The following is a 22,927-nucleotide window of genomic DNA, read 5'->3' on the forward strand; positions in this document are numbered from 1 at the left end:
TAAGCCTATAAACTGGAGTGCTATAGTGGGCCAGCCTCTTTACACATCGCCCTGCACTCCTAACCACATACATGTAAGCAATGACAATTCACAAACTAAAGCCAACAAAACTTCTTGCGCTAGTTATTATATCAGATATCCCCTTACTATGACCCTCCCTGACTATGGACCCCCTCCTGGATACTCCAAACCAACAACAAAATTCAAAATACAGATGGTACCCCTCCGTAACTGTCTCCCACCTCCCAAAACTTTTCTCCAGCTGTATAACCAAACCAATCACACAGTTTTACCAGCACCACCTGGATTATTATGGCTATGTGGAACCTCAGATAACTACCTCACAATGAGCAAAGCCATTGCTCTCTCACACCTAGACACTTCACTATGGGGACTGCACCTTGGGAACCGTGGCTCCAGACCAAATAACTGTCCTCAATGTGACTCATGTGAGACAAAAAAGAGCCTTTGGTCTGGTACTAGCAGGAATTATAGGGACGGTAGCTGCAGCTGCCCCTTGGGGAGGATTTGCCTACCATGAGACAACCTTGAGGGACCTAACCTCCTCCCTGGATAATGCACTAAAGAAAACCCGGAGACACTCTAACACTCTTACAAAAGTCCCTTGATTCTCTGTCAGGGGTAGGTAGTCTTTGACAATCACCGAGCCCTAGACTATCTATTAGCAAGCGAAGGAGGGGTTTGTATAGTCATAAACAAAACATGCTGCACATACATTAATGTCTCAGGAGAAGTAGAAGTAAATGTTAAAGAAATTTATGAACAGGCTTCCTGGCTCCACAGGTACAACCAAGGAAAACAGGAATGGACTGAGACACTTAAGGGATGGTTTCCAGGATATACCTGGCTTCTTCCACTTCTAGGCCCCATAGCCACCATATTTCTCATCTTTCTCTTTGGTCCTTGTATTTTTAACCACCTAGTAAAATTTCTATCCTCTAGAATACAACAACTTCATCTTCAAATGATGATGACACAAGGATTCCAACCCATCCCACCTGAAGATAAAGACCATCAACATCCACTGGACAAGGCCTCTGCCTCCTTCTACTCCCCACTCTCCATCCCTGCCACTACTAACAATCCCGAAACCCCGATCTCTGACAGATAGCAAGGAGATCTGGGCCCAAAGGTAGGGACTACGTCCATGTTCAGCTTGAAGCAGTTACAGAAGACTGACCATCGTCCCTTTTCCCCTTAAAAGATTTTAAGGGTCCAGACTCCTTAAGGGGAAAATGTTAGAGCAGGCAGATAGCTAGATATGAGCAGAGAAAGGGGGAACACAGACCAAATGGCAGGAATTGGGCAGAAAGGAGGAGCACAGGCCAAATGCAGGAAACCACACATCATGTGAGCAGCAGGGATCCTTGGGCAGAGAAAGAAAAGCTGGAATCTTTGGGCTGATAAGGGACCACACCTTTTGGCTTGGAGACCAACAAAGAAAGGTCAGAAAAGGCAGGAATTTCCAGTGTCCGAATGTAACCTTTTACTCATTATGCCCTCATTTCAATAAAATTAGCCTTGCAGATCAGAAGTACCCATCACGCACTGACGCCATGACACTTCCGATCCAGACTAAATAAGGACAAAAATCCCTCCTCCCTTTGGGAAGGTGGAGTTGGGATGATAATCAGGGAATATGACCCCAAACCCTTCCCTCCCCAATGAATATTCCGCCCATTTTTACACCCTATATAACTAACTTGCCAAAGAAACTCAGGGCAGCTGCTCACCTGAGCCTGCCTGCTCTCCCCTGAGAGTATTATCCATCCTTGAATAAATCCTCACTTTACCTTTTTAACCTCTAAGTCTTGTCTCTGAATTCTTTCTGGGACGGGACAAGAACCTGCAACACCTGTTGCATCTATGGGCGACACAAGGACTGGTTCTGAGCCTGTTTTAATCTTGGGCCAACAAGTGAGGACTGACTACATACTCAGAGAGGGTCCAGTGGGAGGGGAGGTGGAGGACAAAGACCTAGTGTTGACAGCAAGAAGAGCCCAACTTGCCCCGAAGGGAAACCCATATTCTCCCAAGAAGAGCAGAACAGTGGAGGGGTGACTGCCCCTCTGCATCTTGGGTCAAGGCAGTTTCCTGGCAGGTGGGAATCCTAAGTCTTCCCCATAATATAATCTTAGACGTCCCCTCTTTGCTTTCCTCACGGTAAACCAGCTAAAACTCTGCCCATTTCTGACTTACCTCCAGATTAGTCAGCAGAATTACTACACAGAGAGCAATTACTGCTAAGTAAATTTTAGCAGTAGTCCCATGCCTTGGAGGTGGTGAGACAGGATGGAAGTGGGCAGGGCACAGCCATTCAAGGAATGCTACAGCAATTAACATCAAAATGGTGAAAGATTCAACCCCCAGTAGGCCTTGAGGCTCAGGATGAGGAGAGATTTAACTTCTAGTAGATCTTGAGCTTCATTATATGTCCATTGTAATATATTGACATGGTGAATAACACGCCCACAGGCACCATGGCAGTCTCAAGGCTAGCCACAGAAGGTCAAAGAGAGGGAAATGGCCAATTTTTTGGGAATCCCAGCCCCTTCCCCAGGCTACTTAGACTGGTCCTTCAACTTATTAGCATATGAAGCCACCAATCCCATAAAAACTAGCAATACAGTGCCTCGCAGCCGCCCCTCTCTCTCCCTCTTCGGAGCCAGCCCACATTCTGTCTATGGAGTATGTACCTATTTTTAATCTGAGCACCCAATCCCCACACCTCGTGGCCTTTCCCTTGCCTTTCAATATATCTCTCTGAATAAATCTACCTTCACTCAACTGTGGCTCGCTCTTGAATTCTTTCCTGCACGAAGCCAAGGGCCCACATTTGGAGGGGCACGTCCCAGGGGCTCAACCGAGACCTGGGACACAGCCTTCCTCCGGCCCCACATCTGCTTTCCTGCATCAGTGGGACAGTTTGTTGAGAAGCAGCCACGTGCCATTGTATGACAAATTAATATGGCATTAGTCCCTGAAATTCAATTTAAAAAATGAACGAGGTTCTAGAGTGAGCTTAGGCTGCATATTAGAAAAAGCTCCATACCTTGTTTACAGGTCAGAACATCAAGTATTTAGTGGTCCCAGAGCCAGCACAGAATAATTACACTCTGCTTCCCTCCACTTTCTGCTCTGCTTTTCTTCATAGTTTCGGGGAGAAGAGAGTCCATAGTGCACTCAAGGGAATGGGGATTCCTCTGCATTCATATAAATCCTCTCATTTGATTGGAAAAGATCAGAGAAGCAGACTGCAGTGTGTCCAGAATGTCCTGCCTGGAGCCAAGTGAAGAGGTGAGAGCTGGCCCAGCTTTGTGTGTCCATGTGAAGGCAATTAAGATAATCTTTCGCCCTCAAAATTGCTTACTGGCAATTACACCAGCTGACTCCTCTTTACTGCTTGTGATGCTGTTTCCAAATGGCTAATAGTATAAGAAAGCTTGTATTAGTCAATCTAACTTCTTCTCTATCTCTAAAATACTTTCTGAGAACAAGGAAAAGAACTCCCCCAGAATTCAAACAAGAAAAAAACTGTAAAAGCCTATTTCCCCAGGAACTGTGTATATAATGCTGCATATTCTGGTCCAGAGAGAGATACTTATAACTGGATTTTGATAAAAGCTAGCTCCTAGTGTATTTACTTCCTATTAGCGGTACAATGTAGAAGATATTTGAATACCAGGTTTCCATATCAGATATATAAGCAGCAAGGATATCTATAAAATGTTGATTTTATAATTGGCATGGCCCTGTTATATGAAAAAAATTTATTGGGGGAGTCGGAAATTAGGAGCAAGTTTACCGGCAGTAACTTAACAAGTACTACATTTCTTAACAAAAATCTTGGCAATCATCCATCGATCGATATTGCTATGTTTATAGAAATGGGCTGATAAACATGATAATCAGCATTGTAATGTTGGGATACAGAAAGGAAGCAGCACTAGAAATAGGCCCTACTTGTTTACCTAAACATATTTATTCTGATGCAAAAGAAACTGTTAACAGTGGTTACCTCTGGGGAACAGCACTAGGAGTTTAGGGAAATGCAGATTAGGAGGGAAACTTTTACTTTTCATTTTATAAACTTCTGAACCACTTAAATTAATGTTGACCATAAGTTACTTTACTTGTTAAAACAGAAATGAGGTAGAGCTGTAAGTTTTGAAATGGTAAAAGATCTGTAAATTAAGTGAGGGCAGAAAATCACATTCATTTGAAAATAAGGAGCTACATAACTGTGTATATGCATATATGTTTACATATATATCTATATGCACCCAAAAAAGACCTGTGAAGAGACACGATGACTCAGTCACACTTACCTCTGGGGATGAAAGATGAGAGGTAAGGTATTCTACATGCTTCATTACTTGGTTTTCCACAAACGCATTTACTTATGTGCTACTTGTATAATGCTTAAATAAGTAACATGAGGACACTTTATAAAACCCTTTTTCTCCTACTTGAAAGTTCTCCCCCTTCTCCTGGTTACTCTGGAGGACTGCACCAATCCCATTCTATCTGATTCTGGTGGGTTTCTAACCATAGGCCCCACCCACTTGAGTTAAAGTCATGGGTGGGCACGTGACCCAAGATAGGCCAATCAGTTCCTCTCACTCAGGCATTTGAATCTTGAGGAGAAACACATGGGGACCAAAGGCATTTGTAAATGAGTCAGCATCTTACAAGGCTGGCCATGTGTAGCTAAGGCTGTGAAATCAACAAGTTTCCCGGGCTCCTGGCCTTCTCCCGATTTTTCAATTCTTCCTTTGTCTATCTTTATTTCTTTAAATAAAAAAAAAAAAAAAGAAAATGGAGGGAGAGAGAGTAGTAAGAGTAATAAATTTATTGAAAAGGATAATAAATTCAGTATCGATCACTTTGTGTCCATGGTTCTTATAAGACGTTCAGATGGAAATGCCTAAAAGACTGTTGGAAAAATGGGTTTGGAACTCAGCAGAGAATAAGAATGGGTGGCACAGATTTAAGAGGTATGAGAGTGTTGCCAAAGTACATGATCCAAGAGAGACAAGACCACAGTCAAGAATGGGACAGTGGGAAACACCTGAGGGTGGGGAACGAGTATCAGGACACTGCCATTTGTCCACCATGGTTAATACCCCAAAATACCACTACGGTATCTGGGGAGGCCTGCCGTCTTCAGTCCTGAGAAGATGATTTCTTGTGCATACACACCCACTGGGCATTGTCACACGGCTGCAATGTGACAGCACATGTATGATGCCTAGTCATCACATAACATACAGACAGTGTAGCCAGGTGACTGAATAAGAAATTGTACCCAGGACAAGATGTTAAATCAGATAGCATGGACCATGCAGAGAGTTTCTGCAACCATTTAGGGTAAAACAGCATATGAGTTTCTCAGGGACCTCTTCTGCAATCCCCATAAAAACCCACATTTCATGAAAAAGAGTTAAGGTTCTCAAGAGAAACAGGAAAGCCCTGGATATTTTTTTCCTTGGAGGTCCCACGTGACATCTGGTGATCTAGCACGCCTGCCAATTAACACTAGAAAAGGCCCTAGGTGGAACCCTCCTACTCTGTTGGCAAGAATGTAATTTGATGCAGCCACTGTGGAGAACAGTATGGAGGTTCCTTAAAAAACTAAAAATAGAGCTACCATATGATCCAGCAATCCCACTCCTGGGCATATATCTGGAGAAAACTCTCATTCAAGAAGATATGTGCACCCCAGTGTTCGTAACAGCACTATTTACAATAGTCAAGACATGGAAGCAACCTAAATGTCCATCGACAGATGACTGGATAAAGAAGTTATGAGAAATATATACATATATATATGTATATATATATAAAATAGAATACCACTCAGCCATAAAAAAATGAAATAATGCCATTTGCAGCAACATGAGTGGACCTAGAGATTATACTAAGTGAAGTAAGTCAGACAGAGAAAGACAAACATCATATGATATCACTTATATGTGGAATCTTTAAAAAAAGGACACAAATAAACTTATTTACAAAAGAGAAACAGACTCACAGACATAGAACACAAACTTATGGTTACCAAAGGGGAGAGTGGGAGGAGGGATAAATGAGGAGTTTGGGATTAGCAAATACTAACTACTATATATAAAATAGATAAACAGCAAGGTCCTGCTGTATAGCACAGGGAACTATATTCAATAGCTTATAATAAGCTATAATGAAAAAGAATATGAAAAATAATACATATATATGTATAACTGAATCACTATGCTGTACATCAGAAATTATTGACACAACATTGTAAACTGACCATACTTCAATTGAAAAAAAAAAAAAAAAAAAAAGGCCCCGGTGGAGCAAAGCACTCACAGAATCCTCCTACCAAAACAAGCCCCAGAAATCACAGGTCACAAAGTGATGTCCCTCAAGTTCTCAACCTAAACTGTACTTTGAATCATCTGGGATATTTTTTTTAAAAATACTAATGACTCATCCTGCCTCCCAAGATTCTGACTTAATTGGCCAGAGGTGTGATTTGGCATCAGAACTTTTAAAAGCTCCTCAGATGGCTGTAATGTGCAGCCAAGGTTTAGAACCATAACAAGCCCATGTATCTTTTGTTTGACTTGCATTATACCGGCCTGCACAGTATTTTTTAATTTGTTAATTACTTTCAATCATTTAAATCGGTCAATTTCATATACCCCTCAATCACCCAGATTTCAGTCTTCTGTTGGGATAGCTGTCCACAGTAGGCCTGCATTCCTAAGGACACTATTCAGTGATGCTGGGGTGCAGCCACACCTTACATGAGCATTTTCTCTGCATTCCCCAGCCCTCCCCACTATCACCACAGCACAAAGCCGATGACAGTTGCTGCTTATCATCCAGCTTGCGCTGTGGGTTTTCTTACATCAGTGTTAAGGGGGGTGAAGTAGTGCTTATCCCTGTGTCTCCAGCAGAAGCAGGATAGAGAAAGACAGTCTAGGAGGGCCATGTGTTCCACAGGGCTGGCCACTCATTTCCAGCAACTCCCTGGCACCTGCAATATTTGGGTGTGTGCTCTTGATTAAAATCTATCTGTTTTCCCAGAAGGTACGTCAACATGCCTCATAGCCTATGGAACAAAAGCTGAGAAGTGTGAGATCTCAACTCTCATTATCTTAATAATTAGGTAGCGCTCCAATACAAAAGAAAGCTACACAGGGTGGGGCAGTGGGTGTCAGACAGGCTCAAGGATGTATTGTACAACATGGGGAATAAAGCCAATAATTTTGTAATCCCTGTAAATGGAAAGTAATTTTTTAATTTGCATAAAAATTAAAAAAAAAAAAGAAAGCTACATAAAAACAATAAGAAAGGAAGGGCACACAGTGGCACCAGAGAGCTAAGGAAATGCAGGAAGCTTGTGTCCATTATAAGGGACAAAGGGGGCTGGAGCCAATCCTGACTATGAGATATAAAAATGCCTAATCAAGAATGAAAAAAAGGAAAAAGGAAGAGTGCAACTGTAGAGGTGGATTGCCTTGTTCCCCAGGGAGTTGGAGCCCAAGTGTGATTCTGAGATTCCCCCTTTGTAAGCCTGCCCAGCACTGTGACTTGGCCCACCGGGCCTCTGAGTCTGTGCATACTGTCACTGATGTTCTCTCCTTCCTGCCCTCCTGTGTCCAGCTGACTCCTCACGTCTCAGGTCTGAAGGTCACATGCCCTCCCCACCCCCCCCCAGGGAGAAATGGCCTCCTCTCCGGGCTTCTACAGCACCTTATAATTTATTCCATCACAGCACTTGCGTGGCCTTTGTAAATGCTTTTAAAGTATTTCTCTCCTCACAAAAATCAACTCAAAGTAAAGACTTTAATGTCAACAAATTTCTTCTCTATATTCAATATGCTGTAGTAACCTATAACAAAAAAGAATATGAAAACGAATATATGTATGTATATGTATGACTGAAAATTATGTTGTATACCAGAAATTGACAAAACACTGTAAACTGACTATAGGTATACTTCAATAAAAAAATAAAATAAAATCACAATAAAAAAAAAAGACTTAAATGTAAGACCTAAAACTACAACTCTTGGAAGAAAACATTTCCTCTTAGAGGAAATCCTCATGACATCGGTCTTGGCAATGATTTCTTGAAAATGACACCAAAAAGCCCAAGCAGCAAAAGCAAAAATAGACAACATAGGATGACATCACATTAAAAGCTTCTGTGCAGCAAAGAAAATAACCAACAGCATGAAAAGGCAACCTATGAAATGGGAGAAAATACTTACAAACCTTACGTCTGCAAAGGGGTTAATATGCAAAGTGTGTAAGAAACTCCTACAACTCAACAGCAAAAAATAAATAACCCAACTTAAAAATACGGAAAGGATTTGAATAAATGTCTTCTCCTAAGAAGACATACAAAATAGCCAGTAATATATGCATACCTCTGAGCTAGTGTGAGTTCAGTTCCAGAAGGCAAAGATCACAATAAAACAAGTCATGCAAATGTTTTGGTTCTCCATCCAGCTCATATAAAAGTTATCTTTACACTGTAGTGTATTAAGTGTACAATAGCATTATGTCTAAAAAAATATATACATACTTTAATTTAAATATACTTTATTGCTTAAAAAAATGCTAACCATCATCTGACAATGCATGTCTGCCACAAAATTTCAATTTGTAAAAAATGCAATATCTGCAAAGCACAATAAAGTGAAGTGCAATAAAATGAGGTTTGCCTGTATTTGAAAATCAATGCATTAATCAATGAGATGCTCAACGACAATGAGGTATCATCTCACTTCTGTTAGGATGGACATTATCAAAACGTCAAAAGATAGCAAGTGTTGGTGGGGATGTGAAGAAAAGGAAACCCTCATACACTGTTGGTGGGAATGTAAATTGGTGCAGCCTCTGTGCAAAACAATATGGAGGTTCCTCAAAAAATTAAAAATAGAACTGTCGTGGGGGGAGGGCATAGATCAGTGGTAGAGTGTGTGCTTAGCATGCACAAGGTCCTGGGTTCAATCCCCAGTGCTGCCATTAAATAAATAAATAAACCAAATTACTACCCCTCACCGAAAAAAACTATTATTTTATCCAGCAATCTCACTCTGGATATATAACCAAAAAAAAAAAAATTGAAATTAGAATTTGGAAGACATATCTGGACCCCATGTTCATTACAGCATTATTCAAAATAACCAAGATATGGAAACAGCCCAAGTGTCTATTAGCGAATGAATGAAAAAAGGAAATGTGATACAGACATATAACAGAATACTGTTCAGCCTTAACAAAGAAGGATATCCTGCCATATGTGACAACATGGATGGACCTAGAGGACATTTTGCTAAGTGCAATAAACCAGTCACATAAGGACACATACTACATGATTCCATTTATATGTCGTATCTAAAATAGTCAAACACGTAGAAATGGAGAGCAGAATGGTGGTTGCCAGGAGCTGGGGGGAGGGCGAAATGGGGAGTTGCTATACAAAGGTATATGGTGTCAGCTGTGCAAGATAAATCAGTTCTAGACACCTGCTGTGTAACATTGTGCCTATAGTTAACAATACTGTATTGTGCACTTAAACTTTGGCAAGAGGGTAGATCTCACGTCAAATGTTCTTACAATCCAAGATTCCAGGAACTCTGAAACTGGAGTGGGATAGATCCCTGTGAATATTTGAGCCATCATCTGACACTCCAAAGGTGAGACAGGAGAACTGTGGCCTGAGGGCCAGTCAGCTCAATAAATGTCAATATTTAGGAACGACTTGGAGGACAAGAAATCAAACAAGAAAGGGGGAAAGCATTAGTGCTATATTGCAAGCCAGCTGGAAACAGCAAAAGAGAGAGAGGTAAGACAGCATGACAGCTTAAAGACCGAAGTCCCAGCTCAGACACTTACTAGCTGGAGAATTCGGGCATGTGAATTAGCCTCTGAGCCTCGCTGTAAAATGGGGATAATAATAATGCCCTCAGTGTGGCTGTTAGGAGAATTAGATGAGAGCGTATACGTTAGGCACTTGCCCAGTGCCTAGTGATGGTAGCGATGGCAGAAAGCTCTACACTTTCAACTCTAGAGCGCTGAGGAAAAGGCTTCCTACACCTCCACTCCACCCCCTCTGCTGAGCTCTGGTTCACGGTCTCTGGTGAGGGTGCTGTCTGTGGGCAAGCCTCATTTCCTCGCTGGCTTTTGGCTGGATACCTCAGCTCTTCAACACGTAGGCCTCTTTGTAGGCTGCCTGAGTGTCCTCACAGTATGGCAACTAGCTTCCCCTAGAGTGAGTGATCGGAGAGAGCCCCAGAAGAAGGCCAGTCTTCTAAAACCTAATCCCGGACATGTCATTCCATCACTTGGGCCATATTCAACGGGTCACACAGACCAACCCTGGGACAACGTGCTACAATGTGGGAGGGACTACACAAGATTGTGCATGATGGGGGGATCCCTAGGGGACCATTTGGGGCTGGCCACTACACTTCCTCTCCCTCTTGCTTTCTTTTTCTCCATACCACCTCTCACCAACCAACATATTATTTAACATATTTTGTTTACAGTCAGTCTCCCTACAATCGAATATAAGAGGAAGGGAATTTTGCCTGTTTTGTTCACTGTTGTATCATCAGCCCCTAAAACAGTGGCAGGAGCACAGCGGGGATTCATTAAACACGTGTTAAATGGTGAGTCATGAGCCACCCAACTGCACCATTTCTACAAGAAATGAGTCTGAGTTCCCAACCACAATATCGTAGCTCACAGGTCCCATTCCCACTCCTTAAAAAAATTCTAGGACGAGATTCTCGCAATCTATGAGGAAAAACAGGACAGCGTCTTTATCCCCTATTTTACTCATGAGGCAGCTGAAATCCAGGCTGATGCAGGGTCTTCTGGCCCGGGGTCAGCAAATGGTGTGGCGGGTGTAGGACCAGTTGCCCTGCCTTTGGCCGGTGCATCTAGGGGAAGTCCTGACAGCCCTCTGCAGCACGTAGCCTTCCTGACAAGTCACAGTCCTCACAGACTGGTTCACTAATAATTTCCTGTGCTTCATATAATTAACAGTGTCTATTAGTACTATGGCTTCCACTCAGGCACTGCAGGAATGAAAGGCAGAGCTCAGGAGCCGGGAGGGAAGGCATCGTGCAAACGCCCTCACTCTTTACTCTCCCCCTTCCCTAGAGGCACTTCCATTTCACCCCAGAGAGCACCTTGGGCCCAGGCTGCCTGCACTGGTGTTCTAGAAGTGGCAATGGGGAGCAGTTGTCCCCACAAACGGGAGAAGGCTCTACCACTTCAGGATGCACCAGTTCTGAACTGCGTCCCTCCCTTCCCCCCCAAAAAAAATTACCACAAATTTAGCAACTAAGAAAAAAAGAAGGAAAGAAAGAAGGAAGGAGGGAAGGAAAGAGAGAAAGCGAGAAAGAAACTGGAGCAGGGCAGTGAGGGTGGTATAACTCAGTCACTCAGTCATAGGGTTTATGCTTAGCGTGCATGAGGTCCTAGGTTCAATCCCCAGTACCTCCATTAAAATAAATAAATAGATAGATTTAAAACCTAATTACCCTCCAAAAATAGAAACCCCAATGTAACCCCTTCCCCATTCTGGGGTTACACACGCACACGCCCGCTGCTGGACAATGCAGTCCCATGGCATCCCATGGAGGGATCCCCACTGGCTTAGAGTGGTTTCCTAGGTAATCCCTTGTCTCCGCCTTCAGGGACGGGGCCTGGGACCACAAAAGCCCCTTTCCCCTCAACTGCTATCAAGGCATAAAAGGTTTTTAACAATATGGACATAAATTCAATCCAGCTGATGAACAAGTTCACCTCTGAAAACCAGAAGTAGAAGGACAGCAACAAAGATGCCAGTTCCGCTCCCATATGGCATTCCCGCCCCCATCCTCTGGGACCCTTGATTGCCCAAGGCAGAAGAGAGGGGGAACAGGACAGGGCCTGCGTCCTGGCAGAAAGCAGTGGAGGGGTTGGTAACGTCACCCTAGAGGGAGAGGCGAGAGCAGGCACCACGGTGACGGTGCCGGCCACGGGTAAAGAAGGGGAGCCGTTCTCCTCTCCTCACCCGACGCTTGTCAAGACCACCCGCTCCTCTGTGCTGCCTGCAGCGGGGCGGGGAGACACCCAGATCAGCTGCTGGGGCCTGGCTTCTCGGGGATGGCACCAGCCTGCATCCCTTAGGGCGGGGACTGGAAGTCGGTGCCCCACCAAAGTGGTCCCAGGGGAGCTTTCTGCCCTCTGGGGCCACAGGTGTGTGAACACGGCCAACCATGGGCCGAGTGCGTGACTAGGGTTTGAGGATGTCTTTGTTTTGCACGTATAGTTTCACTTAATCCTCACACAAATCTTTGAGGTAAAGGTGTGTTTGCTCCATTTCACAGGTAAACTGAAACTCAGGTTAAAAAATAGACCGAAGTCATCTAGATAGGGAGGGACAGAGAAGATTTGAACACTGTAAACGATGTTTATCTAAAACTCAGAAGTAAGGCAGAAAGATGGCTTTGTGTCTTCAACTCAAAGTTATACGAGAATAGTGGTTCTTGCCCGGGGACAGTGAGCCATGTCTGGAAGCATTCTGGATTGTCACAAGTGGACAGGGGAGCAGATACTACCACCATCTGGTGCGTGGAAGTCAGGGATGCCAATAAACATCTTATAATGCACAGGACAGTCCCCACAACAAAGAACCATCCAGTGCAAATGTCCATAGTGCCACGGTTGACAAGCTCTGCTCTAGGACAATGTGATTAACTTTGACTTACTACTTGCCATTAATTAGGTCTCAGGAATGTCAACTTCTAGAAAACTGGTAAGATGCAAATGAATCTTATCTAGGAAGGTACCCTGAAGGTTAGTTTTGCAGACCTGAAGGACACTCACCAGTCAGGGATCTAACTTAGCAATCTCACTCCCACACTCTTATTATCACTGTCCGTAGGGCTCAATCTCCTCCAACCTCTTTGAAACCAGCTTTGCCTTCCTGCTGGTTCCCTCCTGCATCTCCCTAGGACTGCCACAACAGAAGACCACACACGAGTGGCTTACATGACAGGAACGTATTTCCTCATGGGTCTGGAGGCTACAAGTCCAAGACCAAGGTGCCAGCAGGGTGGTCTCCTCTGAGGCCTCTCTCCTTGGCTCGTAGACGGCTGCCCTCTGGCTGCCTCTTCACGTGGTCTTCCCTCTGTCTGCTCCCCAATGTTCCTTCCTCTTCTTATAGACTCCAGGTACACTGGGTAAGGGCCCCACCTTTGTGACCTCATTTACCCTTAAGTGCCTCTTTAAAAGTTTTGTCTCTAAATACAGTCACACTCTGAGGTGCTGGAGGTTAGGACTGCACCATATGAACTTCAGGGAGTGCAATTTAGTCCATCATACCGCTCTCATTAATTAATTTTTGACATGTGGTCAGTATACATTTGTATGGGAATTAGTTGTTTTTTTTTTAATTATGCTTTGCAATACACCTAAGTCCCCAAATTCTACATGTTCTTACTATACAGGCAGTAGCCCTTGAGGGCTATTGTGGCACTAAAACAAATTCAACAAGAATGACTCTCTAAAGTGATATTTCAGATACATCATTTGCTTCTCTCCTCTTGTCCTGTTAACCAGACTCCATGAAGAGTATTCTGGTACCGGGAGAGTCCTCTGCCCGAAACTTTGTTAATCTGTCACATCAAGGATCAAACACTATCACATGGGGACCTCAGCAAATAAATCCAAACATCCTTTTTCTTCTGCCCACTGAAAATTTCAAGATTTAGCATATTATTTAAATAATTCACCTGTTTCATGTTTATTGTCAAAAACATTTTGAAATTATTGATCGATTAATTTTCTGACTATCTTAGGAGCTCAATCTATATTAAAATTCAAGGTCATGTATCAAATTGCACTCCAGAGCTGCGATTCAGATTCTGGCCCCATAAGCAGTCTCCTGGGACCGACTGCTATTTCTCATCCCTCATTATAGAAAAATTTGCCCCTGGCAAGTGTCAGAGAAGAAGATCCTCGGTAATTTCTCATATCATTCAATCCAAGCAAACACAATGGGCCTGCTTTTCCCGAGCTGAAGTCACCTCTCAGTAGGAAGTTAAATGTTATGCTCTGAGTCAGAGCATGGAGCTGAACACAAGGCCAAGCAAGAACAAGTGAGAATTTGGAGACTTAAGTTTTTATCATCTGTGGTGGGCTTGGGTAACACTCATTTTCTCACACTGATGAGCTTTCCCATCCTTTCATCTGGCAAGATGCCCCGGACCTGACCAATCATGTCACCTCATCCCCTTGGCAACAGTGACTGCTCCAAGTGGCAGGCACGTGACCCCAGCAGAACCAGTCAGCACCCTTCATGCCCCATGCTGCAGGAATACCTTGGAGATACTGCGAGTTCAGTTCCAGACCACCTCATTAAAGTGAATACCACAATAAAGCCAGGTCACAGCATTGTTCATCCGTTCATTCATTTGACAAATAGTGACTGAGCACTTGCTGTTTACCTGGCACCACGTCTAGCGTGGGGGATACCACAGTGAACAGGACAGACATGGAGTGGATGTTGTAGGGTAGGAGACACCCAGTGAGCAAGCAAGACACAAACAACAGACTTGCAGTTAGGATCCATGCTACAGAGGAGATCAATGGAGAGAAGTGACGGAGGGAGACAGGAGTAGAGGGAGAGGTCACTGTCAGGTATAGGGGTCCAAGAAGGGCTCTTTAAGGAGGGAACATGCAATCATAGGCCTGAAAGGTGAGAAGGGGCCCCTAGTGATGAGCTGGAGATAGAGTGCTCAAGAAGCACAGCAAGTGCAAAGGCCCAGGGGCAGAAGGCCATGGCAAGTGGAAGGGCCAGGAAGTGGGGCAAGAGTGGAGGAGGAGAAGTGCAAGGTGAGTTCCGAGGGGTAAGCAGAGGTCAGCTCTCTTTCCCCAGGAAAATACAGGTATGCTTTCCTTGTCCTTAGGATGTTCTTAGGACATTCCTTGAGCTTGTTCTCCATCCAAACAAGGGAGTAACCCCAGAAAAAGGAAGGCACAGAATTCAGATGGGGAGTTCCAGGACAGGACTGTGCCTTGAGCCTAAAGAGAACTGTTCCAGGTTGGAGCAAGAGGGAGCCATCCAGGAGAGGGGAGAGTCCCTATGGGAAAGGACATTCCAGGGATTGCATACAATCCTGGAGAAGCCAGAGAATACAAGGATACAATTAAGGCAGACAACACAAGTAGGGGGAAGGCAATTTAAAATTCCATGAAAAACACTTAACTCTCCATGAAAGGAAATGTATCAAATACAAAAACTGGTTATGCCATGGATAATATCTGTATAGTAATGATTTATTTATTCAACAAATATTTATTGAGAACTTTCTATATGCCAGACCCTTGTCTAGCTCTGGGGACATATCAGGGAACAGACAAAAGCAAGCTGCTTCCTCTCATGTAAATTGTATGCTAGTTGGGTAGAGTTATGCATTTAAAAAAGAATAAAAAAGAATAAGATTGGTTTTGCCCTGCATCCTCTTCCACAGACCAAATAAGCACACCTACTGTGTTGTCTGGAAGAATATTCACTACACGTTCACTGTGGTTATTCTGAGGGGTGCTTTCTTGTGCTCTTTTGAGTACATTTTAAAATTTTTTTTAACTTTTTACACAACAAAGATCATCTGTGCAAAACAATAAATCATTGCTCTGGAAAAAGAAATTACACTGCCTTCTGTGTAAAGAAAGGATTGGCTGGGGTGGGAGGTGGCGGTGATCAGAAAGACCCAGTACGAGGTGACTGCAGTCATCAAATAAGAGAATGGTTTTAACCTGCCCCCTCCCCCCAAAAAAAATGGATGGACCTGGTATATGTTTTAGAGACAGAACTGACAGAACTCATTAGTGGGTTGGGTGTGGGAAGTGAGGGAAAGCAGGGTGGGAACCCAGGTTGGCAAGAACCATTTGGTATCTGAAGATAATATTTATTGAGATGGTGTAGACTGGAGAAATTTCAGATTCAGGGTTAAGATTTTAAAAATCCATACTTTGGGTCTTGCAAGTTTTGAGACTCCAAGTAAAATACATACATCTCGAGGATAACGTTAACTCTGTAAACCTCTATTGGCCAGTATAGGTTAATTCCACTCTTCCTTGGCAGTGAGACACAAGACAAGAAAGGCACTATTGGAGGAAATAAGAGACCAACAAAGAAGAACATCATTCATTTTTTCTTTCATTCATTCGCTCCAACAGTGTCTATTATGTGTCAGAGATACTAGCTAAATAAGGAAAGTCACGATTCCACTGCAGGGTGTGGAAGCACAAAGGAGGTGCCTGAGACACACTTGTGGGGACAGAGAGCTGGGCTTCAGAAAGGACTCTGGAAAAGGTCACATCTGGCATCTAATTGAATCCTAGAGGAAGAGGAAGAGCTAGCTACCTGTTCTAGTTATCACAACTGTGTTAACAAATTACCCCAAAACAGGCTGGCTTAAATCCACGTCCACATCTTTGATGCTCACAGATTCTGGGTCCGGAACTCAGACAAAGCACAACCGGGACATCCTGGACTTGTCCCACGGTATCTCGGGCCTCAGCTGGAAGACTCTAAGGCTGGGGCTGGAACTATCTGAAGACGGGTTCACTTATATTTGCCTAGTGGGTGATGCTGGCTGTTGACTGGGGGCCTCAGTTCCTCTCTGCATGGTCTCTGCTTAGGCTAGTTTGGATTTCCTCAAAATATGATGGCTGGCCCCCAGAGCAAGAATCAAAAAAAAAAAAAAAAAGTAAGGAGAAAGCTGTATCCTTTTTATGACCCAGACTTGGAAGTCGCACAGCATCACTTCTGAGAAGTGTCCAAGACTTCGGAGTCCAAGTGAGATGGGATGAATACTGGTGTGGCCCTCTTTGGAAAGGACAATCTTCCACACCAGGCAAAGAGATGGAAAACTCACGAACAACACGAGGAATGACTCAGAAGGGAAAGAAAGTATTGCTGGTTCTGGGAACTGTGAGTAGTTTGCAAAGGCAAACATAGACACAGATGCCTCTTAATACCAATTCTCCCCCACTTTTTTTTTAAATAGCAGGACTTCCAAATTTTAGTTGGACATATTGGCTGCTCAGCTAAATGACTAGACTTCCTGGCCTCTCTTGCAACTACGTAAGCTCACATGATTAATTTCTAGCCTATGAGATGCAAGTGAAACTATTCGGTGGAAATTCCAGAATGTGTCTCTTAAAGGGAGAGGATGCCTTTCCCTCCACACTGCTGCCTAGAACACACATGTGATGGCTGACATACTAGCAACTATTTTGAACCACGAGGACCAGGGCCACACCCAGATAGCAGAACAGAAAGCTGAAGGAGCCTGGATCCCTGATAACTTTGTCAAACTGCTCAGGAAGCCTGGATACCAATTTCTCCACATCTTGGGATGTGAACGAGGCAGAAACTTCTCAAGTGTTTAAAACATTATTATCTTGTTCTCTGTTACACTCAGCAAAACCTAATCCTAACTGGTACACTGAGATTGCCTGGTCAGCAGGGCACAGAGAAGGGAGTGGAGAGAGCGCATGTCTTGATGGCGGTGAAAGAGAACTAACGGGACTACTGTGGTTAGATCCACATTTCAGATTTGGGAAGATCATCTCGTAACGCTGGCTTAATTCACAATTTTGCCTGAGATGCACCCTACTGCAGTGATTCTCAAACTTCAGTCTTCCCTGGAGGGCTTGCCAAAACACAGATTGCTGGGCCCTACTCCTAGAGTTTCTGATCAGCAGGAGAATTTGCTTTTCTAACAAGTTCTCAGGTGCTGCTGAAGCTGCCGGTACACACATTTTGAAAATCACTGTCCTAGAGTAAGTCCTATCAAAGCACCCTAAGAGCAGAGAATGTGAGTTCTGGGGAAATTCTCCCACATCCCCAACCAGACATACACTGGGGTTGCCACACAGTACTTCCTAGCACCTGCCCTTGTGGAGAAGCAACCTAGAGGTGAGGGAAAGGCATTGAGTCCTACAGGGGTCCCTCCACATCTTTGCAAAGCCATGGGGTCCCCTGCCTCTTGCCGGGTATGCCTGCTTCTCTCTGACCACCTCCCAGGATCGGGAGGACAGATTCTTGGGAGGCCATAATATTCTCTGTTCTGTTACCCTGAGCCTATTTCCTTGGCTGAAAAGATAGGGCAGTGATATCAACTTTGCAAGGAGTTGGAACAGGTGCCAGGGCCCTTTCAATGCCAGAAGGTAACCTGGTGGCTAATAACAGTGCAGCTCTCCAAGCGTATAATGCAGTTGTGAGTGTGTGAGGAAGCGCCTCAGTGTTAGTGCAAGGAGGTCTGAGGTCAAGGTCAACAACCAATATGCTTCCCTTTGTGTTCATCACATTCTTCCGGTCTGGCTTCAGTTTGTGCTTCTCAGACTTGGCACCACTGACTGGATAATTCTGTGTTGTGGGTGATCCTCCTGTGTAGAGCAGGATGTCTAGCAGCATCCCTGGGGTCTACCCACTAGATGCCAGTAGCATACACACACCCTACCCTTGCCTCGTTGTGACAATGAAAAGTATCTCCAGACACTTTGGGGGGGAGCAGGGGGTTCTCCGTGCCTGGCTTATACAAACAGGTGCTTGATAAATGGCTGTTTATAACTGAGTGCAGGAGAATATCTCTCATCCAAAAGAATGCCCTGTCAGGTTGCCAATCAGATCCCACTTCCTCTTCCCTATTTTTCAAAGCCCTGTGCAAATGCCACTTCCTCCAGGAAGACTTCCTTGATTGCCCCATGCCAGTTGTATATACTCTCCCATGCAACAGACACCCATTAGTTCATGTTTCTCTTTAACATCTGTCATTGTCCTAAGTATTTATACATGTGTCTTATCTCCTCTATTCACAAAGTACTGAAGTGACTTAGAACTTTAACACTTACTATTTCCTCTGCCCACTGTCTTACCAATAAAGATGATGTTCTCTAGTAGGCACATTGGACAACTTCTAAAGCATATACAAAATATGAAAGAACCTCCACAATTTGTATTCCTTCGCAACACACAACCTAAATAAAACTTTCTTTTAAAATGTATTAACAACTTGATATTTATTGTGGACTTAACAGGAATCAGGGCCTGTGCAAGAAACCTTTATACAGATTAACTCACTTTATTCTTAGAACAACCCTATGAAGCAGAACTTTTATACCCCATTTTACAGATGAGGCACAGAAAGTTTAACTTGCCCACTGGTCATACAGGTAAGAAGTGGGAAGAATTTGGATTTAAACCAGGCAGTCCGTCTCCTGTCTGCACTCTCCTGATATAACATATACTGGCGACCAAGCAGCTTCAAGACCTACACCCCAACCAATTCACTGCAAAACTGCAGCACCCCCCCCCAAGCTTTTCTGTATAAAATTCTGCAGCAGCAGGTCACTAAGCTGAAGTCTCCGGGGTCAGGGACCTTGGTCATCCATTCACTATGTTGCCCACAGGGTAAGTCCTGTGCTTTGCATGAAGTAAGTTATTTTTGTTAAATACATTGATAGAGCACCATAGGGAAGTTCTTCCTAAAGTCTAACCTCTGGCCATTTCCTAAGCCAGCAGAAAAGGAGAGTTCGCGCCTACGCCTACGACCCGTGACCACCAGGTGGCGCCTGACGGCCCCCGAGCAGGAAGGCGGAGCTGCAGCAGAGCGGGAGGATCATGTGGACGTTTGGGCGCCGCGCGGCTGCGGGCCTCCTGCCCCGCTCGGCGCCCCCGGGCTCTGCCCAGGCCCGCGCCGGGGCCCCGTGGCCGACGAAAGATCCCCCGCCTTACGGCGGCCGGGGCCTGCGCACCGGGACCGCCGCAGCCAGAGCACGCAACAACTCGGTGAGTATCCGCGCGGGCAGACGCCGGGGCCGCACGCTGAAGGACAGAGGCCGTGCACTCGGGGGACGCGCCAGGCATGCGCGCCCGCTCCGGCTCCCGCGGGGCCGCGCTCGGGCGGGGGCGAGCGGCAGCGGCGGCGGCGCGCGCGGCCGTGCAGTTCCCCAGGCTCCGTTTCTCCTAGTTACATTTGCACCGCTTCCGCTTTCTGGTAAAAGGAGAGGGTACCCTGCACTGCAACTGCCGGAACCGCGTGGACAAAGGCAAAGGAGGTGGACGGAGATCGGCTCTAGGGACCAGTGGTGGCTCTAAGCTTGTCACTTCTCTTTGCGAGAAATTCAGTAATAATATGCTAGGTACTATAATTTACATACATGTATATTATCTGTAATATTAATATGCTCTAAATATAGAATGATTTCAGTAAAAATACGTATCACTAAAATAGTGTATTATATAAATATGTATACTATCAGAGTGATGTTTTCGAGCATGGCCTTTTTTAAACGAAATGCTTTCATCCAGCGACTTGAAGATGCCAAGGCTGCTAGCACAGTAGCTAGAGCAGCAGGGCTTTTGGATCAGGCCTCGGTTCCAAATTCTGGCTCCTCCCGTCATCGGAGCTGGGTGACCTCGGGGATCCTGGAAACTCTCTGAGGCGTGGCTTTCTTTTCTGTGAAGAGATTTCCTATTTTGCCCAGCTAGCATGAGGCTTAATTAACATATAAAGTCTTCAGCACTTAATTTCACTTTCTTCCCCTGGAGATACAAAGAAATATCTGACCCAGTTACTTCACGACTTGAAAGGAAGAAGCCCAAAGGGCGGTGGGTTAACAGGACTACCTGGGAGGATGGAGGTGATATCTCATTGGAGCCTGAAGATGTCAGGGAGCTGTGCGCGGCGCTCAGGAGAGAATCCGGTGGGCAGAGGCAGGGAAAGGGAGGGGATCCTCTCTGAGTGGCTGGTACACTGGATGGACTGTGGGTGTTGAAGGTGGCAGGGGAAACCCAACCCAGATTGTGCGTGGAGCTCCAGAATGTGGACTTCAGGCTTGAACCTCCCACTGATGTGTTATTTGGCCATGTTTGGAGAAACACTGGGACTGGTTGCCAACACTCAAAGTTCAGATCATGGATTTCCTCGCTTCTCAGGAAAAATAGGCAGTTATGGCCATGCTGGTCCCAGGATCCCCATCTGCAGAACGCAGGTGTTTCTTACTCTGCTCCGTCTGTGCCGCTCTCACCTAGAGCTGCCCTGGCTTGCCCTTTGACTCCTGCCTATGTGGGCACCATGTCAGCAGTTTTTAATTTAGGAGAGTGACAAGATACGGTGTGGTCTTTTGGATGGTACCTAGTGGCTGTTAAGGGTGCTGACTCAGAAGTGTACCCAGGAGATGGGCACTGGGCACACACTAGGATTAGGGTCGTTGGGAGGTTGCTAGGTGGTTAGCAACCAAGGTCGCCCACTGGACCCCTTTTTCCATAGTAAGTTAATGGCATTGGTTTAACCTGTCTATTCCACAGTTCCCTTGCCCATTTCAAGACTTGTAGAGTTGGGTGGATGACAGTGGCAACAGGGCCACCATCCTTCTCAATGTTTTTAAGGCCTTAACTGTCCTCAGGTTGATCCCTGAAGTCCCCTGTACTCGAGAAGTCATCAGAACTGAGTTCACTTGGGGAGCCTCTTCCCTGGCCTCATTTTCTAGAAGGCCCCTTCTCCGTCCACAGCAGCTGTCCAACAGAAATAGAAAGGGAGCCACATGTGTGTAATTCTCAGTGTTCTAGTAATTCCATTGGAAATGCAAAAAGAAACTGGTGAAATTAATTTCAACGGTACATTTAAGTAGTGTATCAAAATGTTATTTCAACAGGTAATCAACACTGAAAGCTCAGTACTGAGATATTTGTACTCATTTTTTTGTACTCATTCCTCCAGATCCAGTACGGATTTCACACTTCCAGCACTTGTCCTTCACATGCTCAGCTGAGTTTATGGTAGACATACTTGATCTCTATTTAGATTTTATAAAATTCACAACTGAAAAAGTAAATTCCTAGACTGGAGTTGTTCCGAACATACTTTAAATGTTCCAGTAACTTTATGGAGTGTCATTTTTAAATGAAAATTAAGTAAGGTTTAAAATCCAATTTCTCGGTCACAATAGCCACCTTTCAAGTGCTCCATGGCCACGTGTGGCTGGCAGCGACCACGTGCACAGCTCTGGGGCTGAACAGATTTATTTAGCTTCTAATCTTCGGATCTTAGCTCCTGCTGCTCATCAGAACCCAGAATCCACAGAAATGCTCTGTAAGAGTGTCCTCCTCCACCCACCTTATTCACCTCAAGGCTCGGAGAGGACTCTGGTTCCAGCAGGCAGCCTCCGACCCTAATAATGAAAATGTGACAGTGACTGGGTCTCTGACCTTTCCCCTTTAATGCTGGAGGCAGCTCCAAGGAGGCGATAACTGGGAGTCACTGCGTCATAAATAACTTCGTAAGCCCCTGCCGCAGCCACGTCTGCACACATGGGAAGGCTGTCAGGCATCCATCTTCCTAGAGGAACAAGCCTGTCACTTACGCCCCCACAGCCTCTGCCTGGCAAATGGGTTATGTCTTACTTCACTTTAAATTCATTTTTATTTTCTTCCACAGATAACATACCTGAGTCTGCACACACAAAAGTGTATATAAAGTATCAGTATTGTTTAAAGAGTAATAACAGACTCCCATGTTCCCACCCCCAGGGTAAGAAATTGAATCCTGCATGTTCTGGGAAGGCCCCGGTGCTCCCGGAGAGGAACCTGCCACCCTGCATTCTGGCAGGCATCCCCTTCTCTTCTTAGGGTTTCGCCTCCTTTGTAGGTCTCCCTAAACCATGTGCCACTCATTGAAAAAGACATTGTGCTGTATTTACTCTGCTGTGACTTGCTCCTTGTGACCAGTGTTGGTGTTGAGACGCGGCAACACTGATGTGCACAGCTGTCATTTATCTGTTTTCTCTGCTGGATGGTATCTACTGGGTGAGCATGTCACACCTGGTCCAGGCTCCT

At 44.9% G+C, this 22,927-nt stretch overlaps 1 protein-coding gene and 1 long non-coding RNA gene across 7 annotated transcripts in view; one reads left to right on the forward strand and one right to left on the reverse strand.

Annotated features, from left to right (window-relative positions):
• LOC123612121 (uncharacterized) overlaps positions 1-22,927 on the reverse strand; it is a 133,113-nt gene that overhangs the window by 66,389 nt on the left and 43,797 nt on the right. The window lies entirely within an intron of this gene.
• Positions 1-22,927, forward strand: part of FXN (frataxin) — a 44,592-nt gene that overhangs the window by 7,059 nt on the left and 14,606 nt on the right. The window contains exons 2-3 of one of the 3 annotated variants that reach the window (XM_074361672.1): positions 3,176-3,318; positions 19,606-19,879. In XM_074361672.1, coding sequence (XP_074217773.1) covers positions 19,712-19,879 — 168 coding nt within the window. In that variant the 5' untranslated portion in view covers positions 3,176-3,318; positions 19,606-19,711. Of the gene's footprint in view, positions 1-3,168; positions 3,319-19,605; positions 19,880-22,927 lie in introns of those variants that run through there. The other 2 variants (XM_074361671.1, XM_074361673.1) reach the window with 2 other exon arrangements.

The sequence above is a fragment of the Camelus bactrianus genome, chromosome 4 (genome assembly GCF_048773025.1).
Source record: "Camelus bactrianus isolate YW-2024 breed Bactrian camel chromosome 4, ASM4877302v1, whole genome shotgun sequence".
NCBI lineage: Eukaryota > Metazoa > Chordata > Mammalia > Artiodactyla > Camelidae > Camelus > Camelus bactrianus.